The sequence below is a fragment of the Acyrthosiphon pisum genome, chromosome X (assembly GCF_005508785.2).
Source record: "Acyrthosiphon pisum isolate AL4f chromosome X, pea_aphid_22Mar2018_4r6ur, whole genome shotgun sequence".
NCBI lineage: Eukaryota > Metazoa > Arthropoda > Insecta > Hemiptera > Aphididae > Acyrthosiphon > Acyrthosiphon pisum.
Genome location: NC_042493.1, coordinates 66110842 through 66131858, shown reverse-complemented (window position 1 = coordinate 66131858; position 21017 = coordinate 66110842). Strand labels below are relative to the sequence as shown.

Genomic DNA, 21017 nt, shown 5'->3' with positions numbered 1-21017 from the left:
ATATTATAGTCATAAGTCATATTAATTTTATTTTTAAACCAAAATCTTTTCTTGCTACTGTTAAAATGATAAAATGTAATTCTTTTTTCTAATGTCTTATAATATTGTTCACTATTGTCGGAATCGAAAATAAATATAATTGATTTAAATTTTTCTGGAATATCCTATCGGTTTATTTTTGTAATACATTCAAAACTATTATTTTAATAACGTGGAAAATAACACGTTAGTGCGTACTACTTCATAAAAAATACTTTTAAAAATTAATTTTGTTACAATTGCGTTACTTTAAGTAAAATGTAATGAAATTACTGCTACGTTGCTAAAAAAGTAATTGCATTACAGTAATTTGTAATTTGCGTTACATTACTACCCAATACTGACTATATTATAAACGCAAAACTTGCTAAAAATTAAACTATCGTAAAAAACCCACATGCAAGCCCAAATAATGTACTTACCATCAAGTTTTATGACATTATGTCGACTTACTCTAATTTTAAACGTACGAAACTATACGTGATCTGCTGAGCATACATTTTGTATGTAACGCACTTATAATACGGAGACAACAAACGCCCAGGCGTGTAGCGTCCTCGTTATAACCACTCTGCCAGAATAGAAAAAAATATTAAATATTAATATAATAACTAGGTGTCTAAATAATAATAGAGAATTTTAGTCATCTAATATTTATCATTTATTTAATGACAAATCTATAATATGTTTAATATTATATCAGTCTCGTAATATAATAAAAAAATAAATAAAATTCAATTATTCGGCGTTAAATATCGCTTGATTTTCCTTTTACAAAAACTACAATATAGTTTTATGTTAAAAAACATTTTTAAATAAATTACGTTTTTCTGTGGTTGATTCTTAGTAGTATTTATATTTTATACTGATATTGTTTACATTCGTATTAATTTGTATTGTATGTTTTAAATTGATCCAGTGCACTTCGTTGCCCGTTAAATGTACCAACTCTTTATGACTCAAACTTTGTTCAATTCGTTATTTAATATTCGGTGTATGGTGTTTAAAACTTATCTTAACTTTTCCGTTGCCCGGAATAAAAATTCTGATTCACAGCTGTATATTATCAGGTAGGCAATCTACCTGCGGTAGATCGCGGACCCTGTGCTGTTTGTACGTAAGTGTATGATTTAACTCTAGAGTATCAAAGACCAAAGTTATACCAAGCTTATCGTTCTTACTTAATTCCACCTACGGTGGATTAATATAATCAATTAATACAAAATCCAACCCAACCGTACTAAAATCTAATGAATAAAAAAAACAAATTTAACCCTTTTTAAATTATCTTATCTTTTACCCAGAGGTCTAATCTACACACAAACATTCATTTTTATATATACAAAAAGAAGAATGTGCTGAAAGAATGGTCAAACGACCAATGTTTACCGCGTCTCCTTCAGTAGAGATGGCGTTACGCAAGTGGATGTACTCGTCTGATCGTAACTTTGACTGATTGAAACGAATGAGATTGAGACGCCTTATTCAAATTAAAAAAAATAATAATAATAAATAAATATTATTCTCAACTTCTATAACCCATAGCAACCATTAATAAACAAACATTTCTATCGTAAATCTCAAAATTCCTGTTTTAGCACCTACCGGGAGTGATCAATTCCCTTTTTAAACTAGCCTATGACACTCACAAAGAACGTGGCTTTCTATTGGTAAAAGAATTTTCGAAATCGGTTCAGTAGTTCCAGAGATTACTTTCGACAACGGTAACTAACGACTCCTCTTTATAAAGTAGTATAGATAGATATAGATAAATAACATGTCGAACTCGATTGTATTTATTTTAAAGAGAAGGCTTTCAATATTCGATAAAGATGTCTAAGTTATTTGTAAGTAAAGTAAAATACATAGTTTATAAGCATATAAATTATACAGAATGTCCCACATTGGCGGTTCTTGACAAGTTTCCCCAAGGGCCAAGGGGTAAAGAAATCATTTTTTATGAACATAAACATTCAATTTTTTTCAATTTTTTTAGTTATATAAACTATACCTAAACTATATGAAATAACATTCATTTATAATAAATATGTATTCTTCTTATGACGTTTTACATATTTACAAAGACCAGGGGGGGCGACCCACCTATATCGCTCCTTGTTAGACCGCCACTGATGTCTCTTCGTGCTGTTGTCGTATGCCTTCTAGTCTTCTGACTCCTGTAGGCTGTACAATATAATACAATGCTACTAAATAATAATAATAAGTACTTTAATATTACAGTATGTTATCCATAACTTGCATTTAAAAAAAAAATGTTCAATACATACCTACTTGATGATAATTTATTAGTTATGAATACTTTAACTTCCAGAATTATTACATAAATTGGCTATCAAATACCGTATAGATTTCCAAGCTTCTAATGCATATTTAAATAAATATAACCCTTTGTCAAAATAATAATTTTAACAAGTCGTGGTTATAGCCGCTTTAGGTATACCCACAATATAATGAGTACCTATGTACCTACAAGTTATATAAACTCTGTGGTCAGTAAAATACAATATTTTCATTTTGAACTTCACAAATTATATTATTGTAAATTTCGATAAAATTAATTCTAAGGCTTATAATGCACAAATGCATACTATGTGCAATTTAAAGAAGTAATCAATAATAGCATAGAATGTGAATTTCGTCATTTTAGCTTTTATTTGCAAAAATGTGCTTAATTTAAATTTAATTTTTGTTGATGATTCAATACTTTTTCAGCAACAGCATACACATCATTCAATCGATTATCCCTCTTAGCCACCCACATTGTTATGCTTGTATCAGTTTATTATTATTATTATTATTATTCTCATTTGTTTCATTTCGATACTCTGTATTGCTTTTTATGATATTATTATCGATTTTTTATCCTGAATCGTGCTTTGTGCCTATGCCATTGAGATAAAGATTTTAAGAATATACTAAAACACTAAGTAATCTTTATATCGATGTACTTTGTACTCGACTTATCGTATATATTACTGATGAATCATAGTATAATAAATAAATTAAAAATTTATTAAGTATATCCTTTATCGCGATATAATTTGTACTCATCTTATCGAACTGATGAATCATTCGAATTTGCACCACCTTGGCCTTCTGAGTCCGCGATGATATTTGCTTGACCAGAAAGCCGGTCCATGTTGACCAGGTACTCGGTAGCCGCCTATGTTGATCTAGTAGCTGGCCCATTTGGAAATTTGCTATAAATATAATATATTAGGTGTCAGTATCGTTTATTTTTGACCATATTATAGAAATAGATATACTTTTATTGCTGTTACTGTGTATATTGAATAGTACCTACCTACCTATCTATTTTATGTTCGTTAATAATAATGTTTTCCATAGATATGAATATATAATACCCCCCGCCACCATGCGTAAGGGATTCGGGGTAAAAAAAATGTTGAGTAGGCAAAACAGTAACTGATGAGTAGTTTCTCGTTTACAACAACTATATCTAATTTATATAATAAATCTATGATGTTTCCCAATTAATACGAGTTACGAAGACTGGTCGACGTCTGACACTTACATATATACTTATAAGTAATAAATGTAAAAAATATTTCATCGAACGAGTTAATTACTTGTCACTAATCACAATTAATAAATAAATATCTTGGGAAATTTCAAATCATAATTTACCTAATACCTACCGTCTTACCTGCATATTATTTATATTATTATTATTATTAATAATATAAATAATATAATATTTTTATTATTATTATTTATTAATTAATTTTAATAATATTATAATAAGTGGAATTCAATTATTATTTATTATACAGAGAATCGTATAGTCATTAATCGTTTAATATAAAAACCCAGTTGACCAATAAGCAAAAGAACGGTACAAGTTTTGGTTACGGTTTAATTAATTATTTTCAATTGGGTATGGTCGAATTGTACTTATTTAGGCGAACTGCACTTGGGTTTAAAAATGATTATAGTCGAACTGCGCTCGGATAAAAAGCAGGTAGTGGTCGAACTGCACTTGGGCTCAAAAAAGATATTTCAACAAAAATATCATGGATTTAAACTAACAATGGTTTTAATTATTGGCGTAGTCAAAAATGATTGTTTTATACATAGTACGTACCACTGTCTATATTGTTAATATAATATTATATATTATACTGCATATTATAACATATTATATTATATTAAATCATCAAATATTATTATTGTCATTATTATAACATTTTTTTTTTAGCCAATTTTGATAATTTTTGTAGTAATAATATATTATAAATAATTTTTTTACTCTTTTTTTTAAACTGTCAAATATTATTTTTTTTTTTTATTATTAAAAATATATTACAATCTGTTTACACATAAAACAATAAGTAACAATGATGATAGTGATTAAAGAAAGACATGAAGCACATGAAGAGGAGACTGTCCAGTGACAGAACCTCAGAAAATATTATTATAATAATAAAAGTGAACGTCCATATAGTGACCTGAGATTTTAACTTGTTTTCTTACCGAGTGCAGTTCGACCATTACCTTTTTTGAACTCAAATACAATTTTAACATTTCTTTTTAGATAATAAGTGCAATTTGACTATCCTGCTTCAATCTCGGACTTTAGATGTTTATCAAATTCTGTATAATGATATTTCTTATAAAATGGAAATTATTTCTAATTTTTCGTATTTTGTTGTACTTTTCTTTTTTAAATGCATTAATTTTTAATTTAGTTCTATAACACAACACGCGCAGATATTAAAAAAAAAAAAAAAAAAAAAATACAAATGATAGATAAGTTGTACATAATAGTTTTAGATTCTGAGCTAAGACAGTATTATCAATGAAGCTTATATAATACGTAGGTATAACAAATATATAGGTATAGCCGTATAGGCTTACTAAACATAATACATTTTGTGAATACTTTTTCAATAGATAGCATGTTCTAGAAAGAGTGTTCACAAATTATTATACTAAGCATATTATTTAGACAATGTCTCCGCCAATGTATAATATTGCACATGTGCTAACCAAATACCTTGTACTCATAGACGCAGTCTGCCTGACCGGCGGGGATGGGTGGTTTAACGTAGAGATGAATTATTGTAATAAGTCGATATAACAAAAAAGTTGAAATCAAAAACAAGACTAGTTATTATAGTTTAACGTCTCCTCTTCACCTATCGCTCTCGCGGGTGTCGTTTTGTTTATATTAACGAGGTCTCGGAGACTCGACCTCGGTGTGTGATATTATTACTAGGGATCAGGGTTACCTTATGTGAAGCAAAGTACTCAATGTGTATATATATTAATATATATATATATATGTATCTGTTATTGAATATTAATGTATTGTTATTACCTACTACAAGTTACAACAGCGAAAGTATACTTATAAATTATAACTCGGGGTTACTGATCGGGCCATGGTGTGTCGTGGGTTCCAAAATGTGGGTTGAGCTGGTCTTCTGTAGGTCCTCTTCAGGTCGTTGTCAACCATCGAGTTCCACTATCGACCATCCACTCTGACTATTGATTGCCGACCATAGACTCCTCCATCGATTATGACTATTGACTCTTGACTTTTGACTGTTCTCTTACGACTATCGACTCCCAACTGTTGACTGTTTTCTTACGACTATCGACTGTTGACAGACTTCTTACGACTATCTACCGCCAAGCTAAACATCGCGTCAGCAATATATATATTTCATACATAATTTACACACATTTGCCATTGCTAATAACACTCAGCATATTAGCCGTGCTCAACGTAGGGAGTAATGTACGATGTCGATGACGACATTCGTAACAATAGTAATACACAATACAAGTATATTCATAATTCGTTTAATCCAATTAAAACTTCTAAGAAATATACATGAATCATGATATTATAATACGATAATTACGTATTTATACTGCTGTTTTTGTTTTTAACTATGCCCAACCTGGTTGGTTTTTCGTGCATGCGTAGAAGTATGGAACCACATATGCAGCGTAGCCTACTTTGGCCGCTGGAACTACTACCATGCTCCGTCTAAGAGTATAAGGTCTATGGTGCCATAGAACAATATAGAAGCGAAACTCGATCAGCTGATGGGTGAAGTGTTTACCTATGATCTGAAGTCCAAACAATGAAACTGTTTCCGTAACACTGACATGATGATAACATCATTATACCCGTATTGAAAAACCGTTTCCGCCTAATAGGCAGGGTATTCTGCGCGGGGTCGGGTTGTTTCCACTGTTTACTTTTATCATAGATTACGTATGCCCCCCCCCCCCCCCGGAGACCGTGTTTAAGGCTACAATCGCCCGATTCGGCCAATTCACAGAGTTTCATACCCCTGATGGTGCTAAGGCTAACCAAGAAATCTAAATTTGATTAATTATCATCGAGTTAAGTAAAACCAGTAGGTATTATAATTCGATGATATTTTTATAACTCTTAGCTTAATATAATTTAACTATCAATTATATTATTTTTTTGATAATGATTTTTATTATTTACGATAATCGTTGATAAAGAATTTATCAATAGTTTTTATAATTTAGAAAAATATAGTTTAAATACCTAGTGAGTAATGACTAATGAGAATATCTAATTGTAATACTACTAATACTTTGTATTTGTTGTACCGTCTATTAAAATCATCATAAACATACTATAAATAATATAGAATACTTGCATTTTGATGGCATTATGAATAATTGTCAACTTTATATTGACAGCATTTTGACTGGGAAATAGATAAACTTTAAATAATTTAAATATTAGTTTTAGTAGTTATTTTTACTAATGTAGATTTTTTTTTCATCTAAATAACATCTACATCTTTGACCATTAGTATAAATATCTTATTTATACTGCAGTTATTTTCTATTGACTATTAATTAAGTATTGATTATTACAATTTATTTAGAATATAATATTACGCTTGATTTGAGTAACGTTGTTTAAATAAGATTATTTTAAGAAGTTTATAATATCAATGTTTAATGTAGGCCTGACTATAGGTATTTAAAGCTTAAAATAATATGCTATATATCATTGTTATAAAAAATAATTGTAAAATCTATTAAGATAAATACGATACAAATATACAATTATATGGTGTTAGTAAATTATTTATTTTTACTTCAAACTATATTAAATTTTAAAATGAAAAATATTTCATACCTACCTATTATTATTAAAAATTATGTAAATGTATTTTAGATTTAGATTTAGATTTACAATATTAATGAAATAAAAATGTTTAATGTTTATTGTTTTCACAAATAGTTATAAATATCCATATATCATAGTAAATATAAACGTTAAATAAATTATTCTACATAAAAATACTGTTTATTTGATTGACAAAAAATGTATAATACATAACAATTAACTAATTATTTTGATAATTTTTAGAAAATTGGAAAAACTCAAGCATCATGGTTGACTGGATTCCAGGGTCAAGAAACCAACTTTCGAATGGTTCATATATTTATAGACTTCTCGTAGTCACATTAGTACGTACAAATCCATAAAACTATCCTAGCTTTTAAATAATTTAATATTATTTTTTAAGGGTACCCGATTCCGACCATTTTGAATGAGTTCAATATAGACAATTTTCTTAGTGTTTGCGAACGGGTTGTGTAAATGAGTGCGCAATGTGTAAATAAAAAATGAGGAGCGTTCCCGCACATGCACAAACAATATGTCAATTACGCACTAAACGAATATTAATTATTTTGTTTTATTTGTCTAAAACTGTAGAAGTATCAACCAGTTTGTACTAATTGTATTAACTATCCGATAAAACTATACTATTCTATTTATCCGATGAAATTTCTGAAAACATGTTTAAATTCGTGTTTAATTTTACTTTAAAACAGCATTTTTACTTTTCTCAATTCATTTTTTACTTCAATATTATTAACATTTTAAAATTCATTGTATTCAGCATTTAGAAATCCAAATTTTGAAATATTCAGTGTTCAATTTCATAAAAATTGGAATAATCATTTTCAAGTAAACATCATGATGCATTCAAATAAGTTTTCAGAAGTTTTATCCAAATACTAGGATATAGCTAGTTGGTACAATTATTAAAGGCCTGCAAGATAACTCCATTTTTTGAATTTTTTCAGTTGGTAGCAATAGAAAACTTTTTTATTTATTTATATAATGATAATATTAATTTGTGTTTTTTATTTCTATACGTGATACATGCTAATTGTATCTACCTAATCTTTGAGTTGTTACAACTAACTGATACCACTTTTTTAAATTGAAATTATACGGAGTTATCTGTTTTCCCCCCCCAAAATATTAAAATTTTAAAATCAATCAATTTTAATTATTTATCATTGGTGACAATAATTAAGTTTTACTAAATCTGAGTTCAAAGTTCATAAAAGCATATCCTAGCTTATCTATGTAGCATCAAACTTCAAAACAAGAAAATTCTATACTATTGAAAACCATAGTTATATATATATCAGATATACGTATCTGGTTGTTGTACATTAATATAAATAACTTTTTTTTAAATTTTATCGTCAAAAAGTGAATTTACGAAAAAAAAGTTAAGAAATCTGGTTGTTGCACCAAGCTGTTCAATTGGTATAAATATATCTTAGTAGAAAACACAGACTTGATCGAATCCCTATTTTAAGTATTTATATTTTATACCAGTAACTAGTTTATTTCAATATCATGGAATATGTAGTATGTATAGGTACCTAATATAAATTTAAATTGTAGGTACTTAATGAACAGAGGTGAGCATTAACTTGTTAAAAAGTTAACTTTTAGTCAATTATTTTTGTTTTTAACTTATAAAATTATTTTTGTTAAAATTTGTAATGATGTAACTTAACTTTTTATAATTAACTATCATTGTCGTACAATTAAGTTCATTTTATTTTCATGTCATGCGTAATCAACTAGACAATACTGATTCGTTGACATTTTTTCAATTTTGATAATTTATTTTAGAATTATATTTTATAATAATCTAATTTTTTACACAGTGTTAAAAGTCTAGGTAAATGTTTGTGTATAACAAAATACTAGGGCAGTTTGTGGCTTAAAGGTATTGTAACTTGAAAACAACTTTTTTTTTAACTGAGTTTAGTTTTTATTTTCTATCTTAACTTTAAACTTATCTAGTTCATTTTATTTTTTATTTTAACTTTAAACTTATCTAATTAATTTTTTTTTTGTTAACTCTTAACTAACCTAAGGCAATTTAATTTAATTAACTTAACTCGCCACACTTAATTATTTTCATTAACTTGCCCACCTTTGCTAATGAAAATATAATCTTTATTAGTTTTTAAAAAATAACTTATCAAATAAGTACCTATAGGTATTAACTTCCCTAGTATAATATTTGTTGTCATCTTCTATACATGCAGATAAGTGTGATAACTTAAATGTTTGATCAATTAATTTAAAATTAAACTTAAACTACAACTTGAAAATTAAAAGAAGCTTATTTTTACAAACAGTATTTGTTATAGAATTCAAAATTTGTTTGTTTTTTAATTATTTTTGTGTACACTAAGAAATTTAAAATGTTCAAATATTTTTTAATCAAGTACTAATGTACTATAGAAGATCCATATGAATCCAATTGGGAATAGATATATTTCGACTACAAAATTTTCAATTTTATTGGTGAAAAACCTTGAATGAAATTAGTGTTGACAACAATATTGTTGCAAGTGTAAATTTGTAAATATTTTGTAGTTTGTTAACTTTTTTAAATTGTAATTTGTAGTACAATATTATTTCAAATATCTTACCTGTAATATAAAATAAATCTCTGAATCTCTACATTAATCAATTATTACAGTCGGAATAGATTTATTTTACAGAATATTAAAATATAATGTTTAAAAAATAGGTATTTTATACATTGTACACCGAATTCCATCGAAATAGTTCAAATAATTTAGGTATTTTGCTGAAATAAAATTAAATTCAATAATAAAACACAGAGTTCTGCTAAGACTTTATTCTATATTGTCATTGGTAGGTTTTTACATCTAAAAAAAAGTATGTGTATTACGAATACGGGCAGGTAAATTGAAACTTCTTTTGAAAACATTAAATTTATAATTAAAAAAATCGCGATTTTTGAAATTTGAATAAATAAATAATAATTTAATAAATAAGTCATAGCTGATGGGTAAGGCTTTGAATGTTTAGGAAAAATATCTACTTTAACTTCCTCACTGTAAAACATATCTTCTTTAACACAAGGTTTGAATTGAGTACTAATGAATTCAATTTTGCTACCTTTTGAATTTTTTTAATATTATATTTTCATATAGGTCAACTTTTTTCTCTCCCATTAATTGGGGTTCCTATACACTATAGAGTATAGATGGATTAAGTTGTTAGCTATATTTTCCTAACAATGTTAGCTCCGGACCTTTCCCCTCTCTTACACTATATCCTATCAGTCATATAATATTATGTGTATGCTCTATAGTGTTTTATTGCTATGATTAATGAAACAAGATTGTAAAAATATTTTTTTTTCAGGTATTTGTATCTGTATTACCAGTCAATTCTCTTAAATACGATATTACCAAAGATGTGGTAAATTGTTCAGAATTGAAGACATGTACAAAATGTGCAGAAAACCCGTCATGTAGCTGGTCATTACAAAGACAGATTTGTGTGAGCACGACACATAGGCCGGAACTGTTGATGGTGAATATGCGCGCGCACTGTCCGCAGTTTACCATCATCGACAGTTACATCAACAAAATTCATCTGCCCTTCACGTACAAGGTGAAGGTGTCAAACGACGTCAGTGGTTTCGTCAAGTACCTCAGCAAGAGCAACATCAAGTGCTCGCTGAGGGGCGTGACATACAACGGTACAGTGAGCGAGGTGGAAGATACAATCAACTGCGAGTCGATAAGTAACGACAATCTGGGGTTTGACAAACAGCGGCTGATGATCTACTACTACAGCATCGTGATCGACGGCGTGCCGCTGCGGATTGACGATGGCGTCAACAATTACTTCACCGTATACAATAACCATTTTTGCGACGTCTCCGAAAAGACCAAGCACTGCGTCGCATGTTCCTGGGACTCAGAATTCAACTCGTTCTACTACAAACGGTGTTCGGAAGCTAACATGTGCACGGGCCTGTTTGAGTACTACGACAGCAGGAACGCAACCGACTTTGCGGACACGACGACGGACGACCGGTACAACAAGAACATTACTGCGCTGCAGCTCTCCAAATCCGGACCACCTTCGGGCGCTTGTCCAGACATGATGATCCAGTCGGTGGAACCACTGACGGCGCCATGGTCGGGTGGCGTAACACTGGTGGTAACTGTCAAGAACCACGACGTGCTGTCCGAATCACGGAAGGTGACCGTCACGGTGGCCGGGCGCGATTGCGTCTACCCAAAGACCATAAACAGCGAGACCATTTCATGCACGGTCGGACCACCGAAGAACGACTACTCGGCCAGGAATCCGATTCAGATCTTATACGGCCCGGTGCATGTCACGTACGGCCCGCTGCGGCTGACGTCGACCCAGAAGTTCCAATTCGTCTACCCCGAGCTGACCGATATGAGCCCCACGTGCGGTCCTGTCTCCGGCGGTACCTTGTTACACATTACGGGTCGTTTCCTGGACTTCGGCAGTATGGCCAACGTGTTCGTAGGCCCAGCTGACGTGCCTTGTGAGCTGGTCGCTAGGTACGAGGACCGCGTGATGTGCGTGACTGGACCGGCAGACGGGCCAGCTGTGGGCGCCGTCACCATCGTGTTTGACAAGTTTTTGAGGAAGAAAGTCGGCGTAAACAGTACCACCACACCGCCGTTCAAGCCTTTGCAGTTCGTGTACGCGGGTGACCCAGAGCTTGACGCGAAACAGCCGTTCTCGGGCATCGCTTCCGGCGGCACCTACATCCCGGTGCGCGGCCACCATCTGGCGTGCGTGAGAAACGCCACGCTTTACGTGGACGACCCGGACGGCGTGCGACACTACGCCGGTTGTGCGGTACGCAACGATACGTTCATGGAGTGCTGGTCGCCTGCGCTCGACCCACCCCGATCATTAACCCCCGGCGCCCCTGCCCCATTATTGAACTTTGGTTTCCGCGTGCGTATTGCAGACCACACGATGGACTTGTCCCCGCAGCCCGACTTTCCCGGTTACCGGTTGTACGCCGATCCGGCTTTCACGGATTTTGAGACTGATGGCCGCAACGTGACGATCAACGGCCGACACCTGGACCGAGGTTACCAGCCGTCCGTCGACCTGGATATCCGACTGCGTAACCACAAGGGCACTCCTTGCACCGTCATCAGCACTCAGAGACGACAGATCGTGTGCGTGCGACCACCGTCGTCCCCCGCTGAAGGAGAACTGCGTGACATCTACGTAACCGTTGGCCGCGAATTAGCCCGCACCATCAAGAAAAAAATCATCAACACTGACAAGCGTATAGAGGACGGACCATTGGGCGTGTTTGAAAAGTTCCTGTTAATCGTTGGTATCCTCACCGGCTTGTGCTTCATGTCGTTGCTGGCCGCCGCTGTTTACATGGTGTGGAACAACAAATGGGACATCCGCCGATATTTGTAATCTGCCTCAGTGCAATATAATAATATTGTGTACTGTTCGAATCGAAGCATACAACGCTCGGTGGAACAATTCTGCGCAAACAATTTAAAAACTTATTTACAATTTTTATTTTTAAATTTATTTTTATTTTTATTTTTATTTTACACTGAATACATCAATAATATAATTTAATAATGTAACTTAACTATTTTTATAAAGTCAATAAAGTGATCACTCGGATCCATAAATCATGACGTAACCAAACGATAATTTTTAATACGCTTTGACGTTTTTACATTAGATTTAAGCACTTTATACATACAAAATATTATAGTGATTACAATTTTTAAAATATACTTTATATGGAACACAAATTTTTGATATTATAATATTTTTATTTTAGTTCATTTAACTATTCATTTGTAAATATTCAAATTTAATTTCAATTTACTATAGGTATCAATAAAATATATCATCTAGGTACAAAATATGTATACTTTCTTATTTTATGTAGGTATCAATGTATACAATTTAAAATACCTAGCTATTAAATTTAAGATGTGATTCGAAACACACCTTTGTGTTTTCTACTAAAATATACTTATCTTACAATAACTGTACTTAAATCAACACCAAAAAAAAAAACAATGTTAATAATATTTTCTTTTTCAATATGATATTTAAATAATATATTCATTAGGTTACGTTAGGTAAGGTATATTCGTTTTTTAAAAAATAAGCAAATGTAAAAACTGATAAGGGTAAATAAATACAATGGAAACTTTTGTCGGAAGAAGCCACACATTGGCGACAATAACCTATTTGGAACATTTATTACATATTTGGGATTAGTGTTATAAGTTATAATATTATTTTATATGAATGAAATCAAATGGAAAAAGACATTTTTTAATAAGATGGTTTTCTTAATAGTTATTGTTAATTGTGAAATATTTTATAGAAAACTTTAACTTACTTATATAGTTATATAATATTAAAACAAGTATCTTTGTTTAAAAGACTGCTTAGCGTGTGAAGCCGGTTGTTTAATTTGAGTCTCTTTGAGACTTTATGTGTTAAGCCCAGATTAGGCGAAAATCTAGTATAAGTCCTAAGTATACTTAACTGGATAGAAGCAAAGGTATTAACTTGTTAAATAGTTAAGTTAAGTTAAACAGTTAATTTTTTTAACTTTTTAACTAAATTAGTTAATTATTTTTGTTTTTAACTTATTAACTTATTCAGTTAAAATTTTTATCATTGCAACTTAACTTTTTATAGTTAACTATCATTGTCATGCAGTTAAGTTCATTTTCTTTTCATGTCATGCGTAATCAACAAGACAATACTGATTCGTTGACTCTTTTTTGATTTTGATAATTTATTTTCGAATTATATATTATTATAATCTAATTTTTTGCACGGTGTTAAACGTCTTAGTAAATTTTTGTGTACAACAAATACTAAGGCAGGTTATGATTTAAAAATATTGTAACTTGAATAAAAATTATTAACTATTTCTTAACTGGGTTAAGTTAATTTTATTTTCTATTTTCTAGTTAATTTTTTTTTTTCATTAACTTTTAACTTAACTGAAGGCTATTAAATTAAATTAACTTAACTTGCCACAATTAATTACTTTAATTAACTTGCCCACCTTTAGATAGAGGTGATTCTGTAAAGAGTGACATTCAAAATCATGGAATAATTTTTGTGTGGTATGATTATATTACCTGGTTGACTTTGAACCTCTAAATGTTGTTCCATAGACCATAAAGTACAGGTAGTTTTGGAAGCTAAAATAGGAAAATATAGCTGTGTCATCTACAAATTCCGCTACTAACGTGCAACCAGGTGAGTAGGTTAAGTCAAATATTTATATGTTGAACAAAAAGTAACCTTATTTGATAATCATATTAATTAATATATAGGTAGGTACTTAATATTTATTCAAATTATTGTAAAATGTTTACATATTTGTGTAGGTACCTAATAACATTTTATAAGTAGTAGGTAGTAGGTACTGGTACTTCCTAAAATTATTTGTTTATATTGAATCATATGTTTAAAATATGTATATAAATATATATTAAAATGTTTGTAGAGAGTGACTAATATTGAAATATATAAAGGTATGTTAGGTATACAATTAAAATTAATTTTCTGTGTAATGTTTGTGATTCAAGGCTTTGTGTGGTGTGGTATTTTTGAAATTTTCATTTGTAGTATTTTAAATATTCCCTCTATAGCTAAAAAACATACCATAACCCCAGATTATCTTTGAACAAAAGGCAAATTGTTAAGAAAGTTAGATATTATAACTTCTAAGAATGAATTTAGTAATGTATACGTTTATGAGCGTATACAGTATGCTGACAATAATTATAATAATAATAATTACTAAATACTAGTATATCTGTAGCAATAATAACTGCTCTTCTACGTAGATTCACACGTCAACTATGATGTAGTGAATAATTAATAATCATAAAACCGGAAATTGATTACAAATTTGCTTGATAGTACAATTTTTTTGTCCATTTAATTTGTTGAACATACAGATTTAATGTTTATTAGTTAAACATACGCGGACTAGCCAGTATTAAAATATTTTTTTTTATATTTTGTGTTTGTCTATAATAGTAATAATAGTTAATACCCAATATTTGTTATTTAGTGCTATATAAATGATAATATGATGTTTTCAAATTTTACCATATTCATGGTAAGTTTGACTTTACATTTGTGTTTTAATCAGAACATCGAATTTTTAATTATTTTGTTATTATTTGTGATTTATGAGTCAGGCTATGTGTATTCAAATAACTTTGTCTTGGTACACTTACGCATTTCATTCTAAAAATATGTGGGATACAAATTGAAATTAAGACAGTTTTAATATTCTTGCCTATAATATTTGAAAATATATTACAAGGTTCTTATAAATTGTTATTACTGAAATTAATAAAAAATATTGAACGTAAATGCTTGACCCATAAATAATTTAATGAGAGTCTAAAGTTTAAAATGTTGACGGAATTATATATTTACGTGTAAAGTACTAAAATAACGATTTCATCCAACGATTTTCCTTTTTTTGTGGTAATTTAAAAACAAATAACCTCAATAACATGCATGAAATGCTCTCCAATTGTTTATATTATAATTTTAAAAATATATTAGCTCATTTTGAGCTATTTATAGACATTTGATGTAAAGACTGAAACCTTTTTAATTTATCGGTATCAATTCAGTTACTAGTTCTCCAAAAATAAATAACTGTTCTGGTTCGGTTCTGGTTTTTTGATAAAAAAAAAAAAAATGTTAAGGTTCCAGATATTTAGGTACCGAAAAAAACAATCATTTTAAATGGTGACACTCGAATTGCCTCCCAAATTTAGGTAGATGACCTTTTTTTACTCGAACTTTTTACTAGGTGTTTTCGAAATGTCGGCACCGATGTGGTCAGGATATTTGCGGTCGACACTTTTTTCGTGACATTTGTGGTCAATTTATTTCTATCTACCTAACTATAAAACGTGGGTGCTATAAATAATATATATTATATACTTACTTTATGCTAATAGATAAATATTTGGTTATAATTAAACTTCCCTTCACACTTTTCCAGGCTTAGGACCGGCAGTATTTTTTTAAAAGCTTATTATTATTATTATAAATAATTTATATGATAATGATATATTTTATTTTTGTCAATCAAATATTTTTATAAAACCTTATTATAATTATTCGTCGTATACGATTCAATTTTGTTTTTACAGACGAGTAAACTGGAATTTAAGTCACTAAATCTAATCCCTGTTCTATTAATGGTGTAAACTCTTCTCGAAAAATTTGAGCGGGGGAACATGTTGTATCTAGTGTACGTTGTTTCGCAATATTATATATTTTTTTACTTCAATTTTTACTAAGTCATATTTACAATTGATGAGTGGTAACACTTAAAACTTTATTACCTCTTGTTTTTAATCTTCCTATGAATTTTTCCTTCTTTTTTTTTATTCAAACATACCCCGGTTATTACATTTGCATTATTTGTTTGATATTTTCTGTATTGATAATCGTATAGATAGCGGATGACCTTTAGTTGTCTCGGTGAAATCGGTATATCCAGTATAAATAATAACAACAATAAACTTTTTAAACACATTTTCATAATATAACATATATTTGGTATATAATATTATATATAGCGCATAGGTAGGTAAATATAAATAAATGGAACAAAAAGGTGCTGACCGCAAATATCCTGACCGCAAATGTACCGGAACCTTCGGAAGCAATTCGAGTATACCCAAACGGTATACTCGAATTGCCTCCCATAACATACCTGGATTATTAATTAATATATCGATAGTTGTGCGTGTACTATCGAGTATTATAATATTATTCCGTAATATTTGAAAATAAAATGTTTAAGACATAAAGTATTTCCCAGACCGATTAATTTTTTGAATGCAATAATCTTATCCGTGATTAGTGATTATTAGTTAATTATTAGTCTATCATCACTAGTTTAACACAATTAGTTTAAATTTGATGTTTTATTAATGTTATATTAACTATTACTGCTGTGTCAGGCTATTTACTAAAATATTTATTTTATACAAACTTAAATTTTTGACTGTATAACAGAATGATATTTCATCTAAATTATGTTTGATATATTTTTTTTTACAAATCGATTAATTATTGGTATCGCAGGCGATTCCTGTACAAGAGGAACACAACCTAAAATAGGAGGCAATTCGAGTGAATAATATTTTTGAAATCGGAAGGCAATTCTGGTAACCTTTAAAAAAAAAAAAATTCACGGTAGGCAATTCGAGGGTCAGATGGGAAGAAATTCGTGCGCGCCCTTTTAAATAACTATCTGGAAAGCGGGTTTAATTAATAGTATAAGAAATATTAGAAAACCCATAATATGAACATACATAGTTTATACACAAAACATTAATACCATTAAATTATGATAAAGTGCGTCGTAATTTCTCGCACGTCAATAACTATATTTATTTTTGACAGGTAATTTTGTGCGTATCACGTCATGCTTACGCGTCAGAATCGGCAAAAAGTAAGATCGACTGTATCGAATATAGATCGTGCACAAAATGTGCAAACGAAACGTTGTGCAGTTGGTCGTTGGAACATCAGAATTGCGTCCAACAAGAAGAACTGTGGGGGAACATGATGGTGCATGTGGAGACGGACTGTCCGCAGTTCACGGTGGCCAAACTTTCGTGGTTGAAAGACGCGTCGTATACTTACACGTTGACCGTGTCCAACGACAAGAAAGACTTCATGGCGTATCTCCGCAGGGTGACGATCTCTTGCTCGCTACAAACGGGCTACTTAAAAGGCCGGGTCGACCAGAACGATATCAAGTGCGACGGCATTAGACGGACGCAGGCCGATTTCATGCTCAACAAACAGATGATTTTCTTCTATTACGTCAAGTTCAACAACAACTCGGTGATATTGCGGCTGGACAACGATTCGGACTATTACGTACCACACTATAACCACGAATGCGGCGTCAAGCGAGATGACGATTGCATGACGTGCGCGTGGACCGCCGACGGGTACATAAACTACTTCAAACGGTGTTCAAGCGCCAACCGGTGTTCGGGGTTGTACCAGTTCTACGATAGGCGGTACGCGCAGAACTTTACGACCACCGCAACGGCCACGGCGGCAGTGCCACTACAGTGCGCCAATGCAAGCGTCCAGTCGGTGGAACCGGTTTCGGCCCCGTGGACCGGTGGCACGGTGGTACGCGTCACCGTCAAAAACCACAGAATACTGACCGAGAAAAAGTCGGTGGTGGTGACAGTGGCCGGGCGTGAGTGTGCCGGCCCGAAGTCGGTGGACAACGATACGATCGCGTGCATCGTATCACCGCCGTCAAGAGAGGAGCCGAAGGCGGTCAGCGACGTCGCCAGGCTGGCAGAAGGATCAATCGTGGTTGAATACGGTCCGTGGCAGAAGTTCAGTATCGTGTCCACGTTCGCGTTCAAGCTCGTTAATCCCCGGCTGACGGACGTGAGCCCGACCTGTGGCCCGCTGTCGGGCGGAACACTTCTGACCATCGCTGGCGAGTATCTGGACACCGGTACCGCTGTCCGCGTGGTGGTCGGAAACGACACGACGTGCTCTGCGGTCGTTCGCTCGCCGAAACGTATTTTGTGCTTGACGAGTGCCGTGGAAGCTCCAAATGACGGCGTCGTCAGGGTGGTGTTCGACGGCGGGCTGTCCGCGCAAACTGCTAACCGACAGTCGTTCGCCTACACCGGCAACCCAGTGCTGGACGCGTCGCAACCGTTTGCGGGCATCGTTTCGGGCGGCACAGCGATCCCGGTACGTGGACTCCACTTCTCTTGCGCGCGCAACACCACGATGGCTGTCCACCTGCACAACGGCACCGTCCACCGGACCGGTTGTCAGATACACAACGACACGTTCATGGTGTGCCGGTCCCCTGCACTGAGTGTGGACGATCTTCCGATACGACACGTGAATACGACCACCATCGCGGCCGAGAACGACGACGCCGAGGCCACCTTGCTTGGCACGTTGAAGTTCGAACTCGACATAGCGTACGATGGTGATTCGGTCGTGAAACTCCGGCCCGGTCACGGTGATCCCATGCCCAGGTACCACTTGTACGTGAACCCGGTGTTGAACTACTTTGCAACTGACGGCCACGCGATCACCGTCATCGGACGGAACCTGGAGTGGGGCTACGCGCAGTACCAAGGCGACGACACGGTCGTCCGGTTACACGTGAACGACAACTTGGCCGTTTACACAACGTGTGACGTCACGTCTGTTGACTGGCACAGGATCGTGTGCGTGCCGAAAACCGCGGTCAATATGGAAACGGTAAGCGCGGTCGACGTCGCCTACGGCCTGAACTTGAGGCAACTGCTCTTCAAAAAGCCCGCCCGTTCCGTCGACTACATTCAGCATCCTTGGACTGATGGCCGTGGTACCACGGTGGTCGTAGCCGTTTTGGCTGTGTTGTTGTTGTGCTGCGTATGCCTCGTGCAGTTATACGGTAGAAAAATCAGAAATCGGTACAACTGCGGCACTCCGCTCGTCGAATTGCAAACACCGGAATAGTATCGAAACACCAGGATACCTATAGCCTAAGACAACTGCACTGCTATATCTATTCTTATATTTTCATACTCATTTAATATTCATTACTAACATTTTCAAATCACCATTGGTTCCCACTTACCACATCTTCTAAACCCATTATCATGGACCTATTATTCTCAGTAGACAAATTTAATTAGCTCAAAAATAACTCGTTCGAAGATAATATTAATACGGCAACATTTACAGAAAAACTATACTCTAAATAATTTACAGTAAAAAAGGATAATATTATCATTTGAAAAACAAAAGTTTATAGTGGGCGTCCCGTGAGGATATACCCATTAGCCGTAGAGGGGACTTTGCCGCCCGGAAAAAAACCAGCTTTATGTCGTTTTACCTAAAAACTTAAAAAAATATTAAAAATTACGAGACTAATGAGAATACAATGTTGAAAAGTCAAAATGTTCACAAAAATAAAATCTATAAAATGGCTACCTTCAATTTTTTCAAAAATAAAATATGTGTAGTCCTTGTCTCTATGAGTCTAATAAAAAAAATCAGATTTATGATATATTTGTTATCTCAGGAGATATTGCAATGGGTAAATCCTCACAGGACACTCGTACATAAGTATACTACGACAAATCTCAAGAATTGAAAAATAAGTTCTTAAATCCTAAAGTATATTTCAAAATTCCAAAAATCATATTTTGAACAACTGCATTATTTAAGAAAAAGACAGCGAGCTTGATATGCTTGGTGAATAATCCTGTATAGGTGTATATTATGTTATAACTATTATATCGGTGTAACGTGCGTGCATTCCTGCCATTCCACTATAATATATTACAAAGGTCTGGCCGGGTCCGATGACTACAATTTTTATTTTATAATTTTATTACTCAACTACTTTCCCGTAATTACTGCGTTTTATATTTAGCTTACACACTTTCACGAGGCGTGTCACTACCCACTAAACGCGCATATATCATACATCCTTATACTTATAAATAGATACCACTGTCCACTACATTTGATTGAATTTCCATGGAAATGTATTAAGTATAATTTTAAGACTTTTATATAGTATTTATGTACTATAATTTTATAAACTCATAACTTATAACTATAATATAATATAGATTAGCTATTAAAACAGTTTTATTTTCAATTCAACATGAAAAAATAACAGTGTTCTAACTTTTTTGGAGGGCTTAAGGAACACCTGCCCCAATTGTTTCAGCCCTGT

The 21017-nt window shown here is 32.7% G+C and overlaps 2 protein-coding genes across 2 annotated transcripts; both read left to right on the top strand.

Moving 5' to 3' along the window:
* The first annotated feature begins 5981 nt into the window (after nt 1–5981).
* On the top strand, nt 5982–12664 carry LOC103309853 (plexin A3-like). The gene is made up of 3 exons (XM_008186391.1): nt 5982–5993; nt 7457–7522; nt 10589–12664. Exons 1-3 carry the CDS (start codon nt 5982–5984, stop codon nt 12662–12664), a joined length of 2154 nt encoding a protein of 717 aa, XP_008184613.1.
* A 2544-nt stretch (nt 12665–15208) lies between these two features.
* LOC100164931 (plexin-A1-like) lies at nt 15209–20471 on the top strand. The gene is made up of 2 exons (XM_001947924.5): nt 15209–15368; nt 17690–20471. The coding sequence occupies exons 1-2, from the start codon at nt 15339–15341 to the stop codon at nt 19784–19786; spliced, it is 2127 nt and encodes a 708-aa protein (XP_001947959.2). The 5' UTR covers nt 15209–15338; the 3' UTR covers nt 19787–20471.
* The last annotated feature ends 546 nt before the right edge of the window (nt 20472–21017 follow it).